The 8,850-nt window shown below is 42.1% G+C and overlaps 1 protein-coding gene across 1 annotated transcript; it reads right to left on the bottom strand.

Annotated features, from left to right (window-relative positions):
• Positions 1–1,570: 1,570 nt before the first annotated feature.
• On the bottom strand, positions 1,571–5,415 carry LOC139335857 (uncharacterized). The gene is made up of 9 exons (XM_070969640.1): positions 5,285–5,415; positions 4,384–4,451; positions 4,088–4,135; positions 3,881–3,945; positions 3,730–3,767; positions 3,058–3,137; positions 2,821–2,883; positions 2,542–2,592; positions 1,571–1,963 (listed from the first exon to the last, which is right to left on the bottom strand). Exons 1-9 carry the CDS (start codon positions 5,349–5,351, stop codon positions 1,910–1,912), a joined length of 534 nt encoding a protein of 177 aa, XP_070825741.1. The 5' UTR covers positions 5,352–5,415; the 3' UTR covers positions 1,571–1,909.
• Between the last annotated feature and the right edge of the window lie 3,435 nt (positions 5,416–8,850).

Below are 8,850 nucleotides of genomic sequence, written 5' to 3'. Positions count from 1 at the left end.
AATAGTCATGAATTGGATTATTTTGATTTATTGGCTGGTGGTGAGGCAGCTTGTAGGTGTACTCCTGCCACCTGGTGGACTGGATGTGGAACAGTAAATAAAAAAGAAATTATCTACTAAATCTGTAGGAATTTTAATATAAAAGTACTTTAAACCTTTGATAGATGTGTAAATTACACTCATAAGACATGAGATGGTACAGAAATCATGATTCATGTCTGACCTGCTCACTATAAACAACAAAATGCTTAACAAGGAGTGGATATGGAGTGATTTCATAGCAACACCAACTGTGTCTGCATCCTGTCTTATTCTGGATACTGAACTTATAAAACTACAGTAAATAAACAATACAATTAATCTGCCGACACTCAGACAGGGAGTAAGGGTAAAATGGGAAATTATTTATTTGAATGGATAATGGAAGGAGACTCCAGGTATGCAAGAAACAACGAGCTGGCAAGTCCTGGGAATAGCAGGTGAAGCGCGAGGTACTGAGGTGGAGAGCAGTTCAGAGATACGCTGGAGCGCACAGAGCTCAGGTGGTGTGAGTAGCTGCTTAGAGGGCACGTGGTGGTGGAGGCAAAGGTGAAACAAGGCGGGGGACTGGAGGCTGGTCTGCATGGAGACGCCGGAGCGGAAATCAGTGTTGGTCATTGACACGAGAGAAAGAACACCAAATATACACTTAAACTCGCAGGTAGCACTAGTAAACGGCCAGTTATACCGCTGAGCGGCAAAAACAATCTGGCAATGAGTCCTCTGCAGTCCACAGTCTTCATGCTGCGCTTTGGGAGCCAGCTCCCGAACCACCTGGAGAACCACACCCATTCTCTGACAAAGAGGGAAACACAGGAAACAAAGCCCCACATCTCCCCACAGTACACAAGAAAACAGTAGAGTTTTCCAAACTACCACAGTTAATCTTATTTTCATTCCTGGATGGAGTAAAATTTGAACATTGTCGTTAATGGGTATAGCATGAAGCTAACCGATAATATTCCCAATTAAGTGATCTCCACGAACGTGCTGGCACTGTTGGCCATTAGAAATTGTTTTTACACAAAAATTACATTAATTCATTGTCTGACAATGTATCGCCTTCCCCTTATTTTGGTTTCTATAGGTTTACAACTGGTACACTTTTTGAAACTATCTGAAAGACAAAATTACATAAATTTACCACAAATACAGAGGCCCTATTCCTGAGAAGGATTACAATCCATAAATGACAAGTGTGTTTATCAAAACACTGCAAAGTAGCTCATATCAGGGGTTTTTCATCAGAAGCATGTGAGTTTCTTAATGGATTATCAGATTTATTTTAGTCTCGTGCATTTAACAACATGGTGATTAGTATTCAAATTATGGATTTATGCAATCGATGGCTGACAGTTAAAAAAAACAGTGATTTGATGCTGGTTTTGTATTGATTGAACTAAGATGAACTCGAACCCTGTTTTAACTGTTTAACTGTCCACTTAAAACAGACAAAGCTTGTCTGTCTTGGGTTCTCCAAATCATTTCAAAATGCCTGAGTGGTTAAGTAAATGATGAAGCAGACACTTTTAGGGCTGAGTGCTTCATTTCTGTATATCACAACCAGTCATTAAAAGAAAAGACAATCTCAGTTTTTCTCCTTTATATCACTGAAATCATGGCACACACACCATACGGTTATATCCCAGCTTACATTTGGTCATTTGGTTAATCATCATCTACCAGTCAAACCACAGGTTGGCTTCCACTGTTTATTCTAGAAAGATTCAACACAAATATACTGTTCCCACTTTACACCAAAGTGACACCAAATGTCTCAACATATTCATATTTGGGTCTATGAAAATAAATGTAAAAATGCACAAAATCCATCCTCACACGGTGACATAATCCAATCTGTAGTGACGGTTTACCACAGAGGGGCTCTGGTCAGCACCCCCTTCCAGCTGCGAGAATCTGCCACCTGCAACAGAGCAGGACAGGGTGTGCAAACATGAACCCGAAAAATAATGACATGCAGTAAGAAGTCTGAAGACTGCAGAAACGAGGCAGAGATGCATAAAAAAGGTTCAACGCGAAAGTGTTGTTTCTGAGCTGCTGCAGCTAAATACTCAACCAGAAATTCTAGTTCTAGTTTTAAAATCAAAAGTGCAGTTTGGGAGACCTCAGATTTATATTGTAAAATCATAAGCAGCTGTGTGGTAATAAGGTAACATATAATAACTGCACCATCAGAGACAGGCCATACAAAAAACGTGCATCAATCTAAGTTAATCTTAAAGTTAAAGTTAATCAGAGCCTGGTTCTGCCCAAAGTTTCTGCCTGTTAAAAGGAAGTTTTTCCTCGCCACTGTCGCCAAGTGCTTGCTCATGGGGGAATTGTTGGTTCTCTGTAGATAAAAGAGCTTGGTCTGCACCAGCTCTATATGGAAAGTGTCCTGAGACAACTTCTGTTGTGATTTGGCGCTATACAAATAAAATTGAATTGAATTGAATCTGAGTACAAGTTGGATGCTTATCATGTGTGATCAGAATGACTCACCTGCATTCTCCTATGAAGAAACTTCAACTTCTGGTTGAGACATTCAATCTCCTGAGACAGCACAGAGAGGTCATGGTTCGGTGGAGGAAGGGATGCACATGGATGTTATATACCTCTTTATAGCTGCTACATCATAACACAAACTATCCCATTCATAGTGCTGCATTTTCACAATGAAGTCCAATAACCACGATTAAGCAGCCAGAGCTCCACTCACGAGCTCGGCTGTGTTACAGTTTACGTTGTGTTCACCGAAGAGGACGAGCAAAGTTCAAATACCTGGCTTAGTCTTTCATTGCGCCTGAGTTTGATCTGCGGCAGAAGCTCCTCCAGTCTCTGAATCTGTAATAAAGAACAGAATCTAAATTCATCTACAGTAGGCGAGCAAAAATGTGGCGTTTTAAGAGAATTAGAACATTTTTATTGCATTGAATAAACACATCATTGCTTCATCAGTGAACCATTCACACTGTACCAAACCATTCGTGATACCACGCTGTGGTTACTGTGTCTTACCCTCCTGTCAACAGTCTGGATCCTGGTCTTCATGCTCTTGTTGATCACAGTCATGGGGATGGTTCTGGGCTTGGGACGCACTGGGAACAGAATATTCACAACTGTCACAAGTGTTTTAAGTGTTCATGAATGTTAAAGCTGTTTTTTTTTTTGGCATCATTGGCCAAAAATTGTAATTCAAGCCATCTAAGAGAAAACTAAACCTCTGCACCTCCTCTTGGCTCTGTTTTCAGGGTTTAGAAAATCCCGCGACAGGAGACTTCGACCAATCACAGGCGAGCTCAGAGAGAGAGAGCATTCCTATTGGTTGTTCTACCTTCAGATGGTGGAAAATCCTGCAGAAAATCCTGCAACTTCTGATAAACTTCCAATTCCTAATTCTCCTACATGATATAATATGGAAATTATTGAGCTTTAGAGATGTTGGAAACAGATGTTGTTGCCTTCAGGCAGAGCCAGGTTAGCTGTTTCCCGTTTCCGATCCGTATGCTAAGCTAAGATAGCCAGCTGCTGGATTTAGCTTCATATTTAACACAGTGGTTCCAATCTTCCCATCAAACTTTTATCAAGACAGTGCATGAGCGAACTTTTTTAAACATCTGAAGCCCAAAGGACACTGTCCCGATCCTGACCCACACTGTCAAAAGGAACAAAAGGTGAATCCTTTCTTACCGTGCTGAAAGATCTTGGTTACCTCGAGCACATAAGGCCTGTGGTGGAAAATACAGATCACCATCAATAAGTGCTTCCCAAATATAGTGGCTATGCACTGAACTGATGTATGGAAATTTGGAATCAAATGTCAGCAGTTAAGACTCCTCACATTTGCTTGCTGTTGGCAGGGATTGAGCTGTTCAGAGGGATCAGACGGCCACGGTGGTTCCTCATCTGCAGACAGACAAAAAGTGGTCAGCTACAACCAAAAACTTCCTTTTTTCTTTCTTTTTAACAATATTCTGTGGACGCATTTCCTTCAAACATTCAGAAATCAGCATGCGTCTCCGACATGAGGGCAAATGAGTCATTGTACCTTGAATATGATGTTGGAGGAGTTCAGGCCAAAGGTGGTGGTGAAGATCTGAAAAGAGATACAGTATAAAAAGATATCAAGACATAGAATGTCAGAAAGCAAAAAAAAGTTCCAGTTAATGAATTTTCTTTGTTAATATTTTTAATTCAATGGGCGAACAAGAACATAGCAGTTTCATGTAATGTGTGTGTGGCATGTGGCACACATCTATAACACAGCCACAGTCGACCCTGATTGTAAGAGTCCCAAATTGCTGTGTTATACACTGTGCAGATAGAATAATAAAAACTACACACCTGTACAATTGCGGTGACCTCAGCTGCTGGAGGAATGGACACTTCTCGAAGAGCCACCACTCCGTCATCTGCAACGGACGCAACATGAGATGCTGCAAATTTCTAATATGTCAGCCTTTAAAAAGGGGTGATTAGTTGTAACGAGTGCCTTTGTTAATGGTTAATAAATAACTGCTTTTCTGATTCTTTACAGGTCAGTTATAAGGCATCAATGTGAACAACCTTCAGACCCCTCCGGTGGACAATTTGGCCCGACTTGGTGGAAAATCTGCATGCTGAGGGCTGATTAAGTTTCTCTGATCGCTTATTAGAAATTGAGAAACTCACGACCCTTTATTAATGACTTTGCATACAGCAGCATGTGCATGTGCACACTTGAGCATCTATTAATGTCTTGACTACAATAACTCACCAGCTAGAGATTGTTCGCACTCTGGCGAACCCGAAGTTGTTCTTATTTATGGTTTGTTAGTGATCTTTGATATAAACCAATAAAAAATAGTGCAAACACGCACCAGCCAGTTTTACAGTAATCTCAAGCTCTGATTGAGCAGATTTTTCATGCCCTCTTTGAATCACTTCATCACTGATATGGCGATGCTGACTGCAAACACTCAACAGTCAAACACAGCTGCTGCTTTCCTCCGTCACCATTGATGGACATCAGCTTCACCCGAGCACCTGCTGAAGTTAAAACACTAAACTTGTATCAAGAGTGTGTATGTTGGACGTGTGCGATGGTACTTCTTTAAAATAATAATAATCTCCGTTAAGTCTGCAGTGGGTTAAAGGGGCTGGTTGCCACAGAGATAGACGCGCTCACCGAGTATCGTCGCATCAGTTGCTGAAAAAATGAAATCATTGATCGGAAAGTGGAGAAAACTCACAGAAACCTACGAACCGTTTTTGTCAAGCCGCCTCAGAGCGATCCAGACCTTTATCGGTTTGTCAAAACTGACGTGAGTCATTTTTATGTCGCAGAAGCACCTGCCAGACACCGGAGCACCTGTCACATCCGGTCCAGGACTTTCACAATATAAGCCTTTCTAAATCTGCATATGCTCTCCAATGTTTGTCTCAAATGTCCAGCCCCACGAAGGACAGCTGAAAATAACCACACTAAAATGACAAATATAAAGTACATTTACTCAACTACCGTACTTAAGGAGGCTTACACGTTTGAGGTAATTGTACTCTGTGCCACTTAATACTTCCACTACACTACATTTCAGGAAAAAATATTGTAATTTGATGCCACTGTCTCAATTTATCTGACATCTATTGCACTTATAAAATGATTGGATTGCATAGCACACAAAAAATATCAGTATGATGATGATGATGATGATGATGATGTATGATTTGTTTAAAATAAAAAGAGAAACATAGTGTACAACAGATGCAGGCTTCAGTATTACAAGAAAGACCAATGTTAGGGTTTCAGCCAGTTTACCAAAAGGGGATGAAACTACTTTTTTGGGACTTAACTGTTGTATTTTGTGTGTATCTTTAGTGTGTTTCAGTGCATTTGCGTGTGTCTTTATGCTGCTTCATTCTGGAGTCCTGGCCGCTATAATTACAATAGGCTGAGAGCAGTTAAACAGGCCCAGGCATCCTGTCAGCCTGAGTAAATGATGGGTTCAGATTTTACTGAAGGTGTCAGCTTGTGCAGCACACACACCCTATATTTGTAAGAGGCTGCAGAAGTGAAGGGCGAGAGACAAACCGGGAGGTGTGGCAACTAACAATTTTTAAACTGATTGTTTTAGTGTCAGGGTTCTTGGATGTTGCCCTTTAGTTATTTCTCAGTGCATGACATCACTTTACATATCAAAACAAGTAAAATTGCCATTTGGCATTTATAAAGCAGGTAACAGAGAATCTCCCCTGATAGCTTTCTCTCCATCTGTCAGAGTGTTTTGCGTCAGCACCATCTTACCCCTCCTTCCTCCCTTACTTCCTCACATCTGCCCATCCTGTAGTAATCCCACCCCACATCTCCTCCCCTCAATCTTCAGCCTCTTATGTTCTTCCCACTTTCACTCTCCAAGCGCTTCTCTTTAATCTCCCATCCCCTCCAAAGCTTTGAGATTCTCAGCTCACTAGATCATCCTGAACACACACTCAGATGGGAGCTGAGGTGGGGCTCCTGGCAGCACTGGTGGCTCTGCACTGCATCTACTCTCCAGGTACTTCTTCGAATTGATTTTCAGCTGAATGTTAAAAGTGTTTTCAGACAACCGCAGGCATTCATGGTGAAACTGTCCACAGTGTATGGAGCTGAGAGATGCAGTGGTTTCAGACACCTGGAGAACGGGCAGACGTTTTTCCGTTATGGAGGGCTGCTGGTCATCTTCCGTTGTCTTCCTGGATACAAGCTCCATGGATACAAGACCAACAGCTGCGTGTCTGGACACTGGTCCCGGGACACCCCGGTTTGTGTGGGTGAGGAGCTTGACTCATGAGCATGCTCTGAAAACTATTTTATTTTAGGATTTCTTTTTAATTCATGCCTTTAGAGGATAATTTTAACTCATTTGCTTCAACTTTTGTTCAAGTATATTGTGACTTTGCTTTTAATACAGTGTACAGCAGAGAGTTGAGGGGAGGCAACACAAAAGGCAACTCTCAGACTTCCACTTTTAATCACTTTCCATCATTCACTTTCCTTCAGGCTCTGGCTGCTCCAACCCAGGGCCAGTCACCCACGGGACGAGCAGCATGAATGAGGATGGCTCCTGGGCGGTGTTCAGCTGTAATAGTGGCTTTCGGCTACACGGGCCCTCAATGTTGTACTGTAAGGGCCGCATTTGGAATAGCACAAAGCCTGTATGCAAAGGTGAGCAGCAAAACTCTCAGCTTTGAAAGCAATGGTTTGAAATTTTAGCGATTACACTAAATTTGCTTTCTTGCTGACACATGAGAAGACTGTTCCCACTCTCATATCTGTTTGGTAAATTTTTAGTTTTAGCTAGCAGCTAGCTTCTTATCTTTGTATAAAGACTAGATTCGTGATACAAGCACAAACTGAAGAGTAAAATATTTTGCTGTTCAAGGGTGTATTCACACTTCACTCATTTGGCCCAGTTGTTTGAGTGTTTCATGCCCATGTTCGGTCTGTTTGGACATATGTGAAGCCAGTAATTGCACCCGAATGTGGGAACAGCTTGCTCACATGTGGCCTTTGTTTACAACTTTTGGGCCGCTCTTTAATGTTGCCATGTGAATGCAACAAAATACAGGTTTGGAAATGCTCTATTTCTTGGCCAGTAGCAGTGACATCTTACGCACACATAACCCCATATTGACACTTGTATACTTTGGTTTTTAAAGAGTTTATCCAAAAATTTTCCATTTCATTTTGTTAGTTTTAAAGGTGTATGCAGATCTTGTCACCTTTGCAGAGATCCAGGCTAGCGGTTTCCCCCAGATTCCAGTCTTTGTGCTAAGCTAAGTTAGCTGGGGCTGGTCCCGCCACATATTTTATTGCACATATGTAAAAATGGTGTCAGTCTTCTTACATAACTCTCTGCAAGAAAGTGGAGTTGCATTTCCCCAAATTTCAAACTGTTCCTTTAAATTTGATCTTGTAATTGCAACTGTCCCATATTTCAGTCATATTTAAAAGTTGCTGTAAAAACTTTTTTCTTTTGCTCTTTTCTCATCATTAGAGTCCGACATGATGAGCTCAGTTTCAGGTGTCAGTGTGCAAAAGCAAAACATCCACCAGAACCTCCAGGCTGCCGTAGCTCTGAAGACCCAGCAACAATCCCACTATGACAACCTTGCTGATGCTGCCTCCAAACAAACAAACCTCAAGTTTGACCTGTTGTCTCATACGCCGTCCCAAATGTCCAGCAGTGAGAGGATTAAAGTGACACATCCGAAAGTCCACCTGCAGCAGCAAACTGAGTTTCCCAATTTTAAAGCCAAAGATGGGGTCCAAACAACTCATCTTGAGGCTCAGGAGGTAAACAAAGCTCAAGGACCAGAAACAGGAAGTGGGTGGGATGACTCAGAGGAAGCAGCTTCACGTGAAGAAGCAGAAATGGTGGAGAAAGTTAGTGAAATGTTTGCCTCTAAATCACACCTATCTCCTACTGTCTCATCTTCCTTATCATCAGTGTCGGGAACAGAGCGACCAACACCTTCACCATCATTTCCAACGGCCCAAACACCGACTGTCACTGCTGTCACAAATACTGCTGTCAAGCATGCACTCCCAACTGTGGTGTTTGCTCCAACTTCACCACTCCACCACATGAAATCTGCTCCACCTGTGCTTGGCGGTGAACAAGCACTCAAGTCTGGAGAGTCTGTCACATCTCAGGATGACTTGACTCCCTCTGAAGTAGGAAGAGGCTCCTCACAAACTGCAGATGAAGACCAACCAGCTGAAACTGGCTTCCCTTTCTCTCCCTCTTTGTCTCAGCCTGAGTCTGTAGAGAAAGCGGAGCCCACAGAGAC

This window comes from Chaetodon trifascialis, chromosome 1 (genome assembly GCF_039877785.1).
Source record: "Chaetodon trifascialis isolate fChaTrf1 chromosome 1, fChaTrf1.hap1, whole genome shotgun sequence".
NCBI lineage: Eukaryota > Metazoa > Chordata > Actinopteri > Chaetodontiformes > Chaetodontidae > Chaetodon > Chaetodon trifascialis.
The sequence above is the reverse complement of the archived record's forward strand: the minus strand, read 5'-3'. Positions and strand labels throughout refer to the sequence as shown.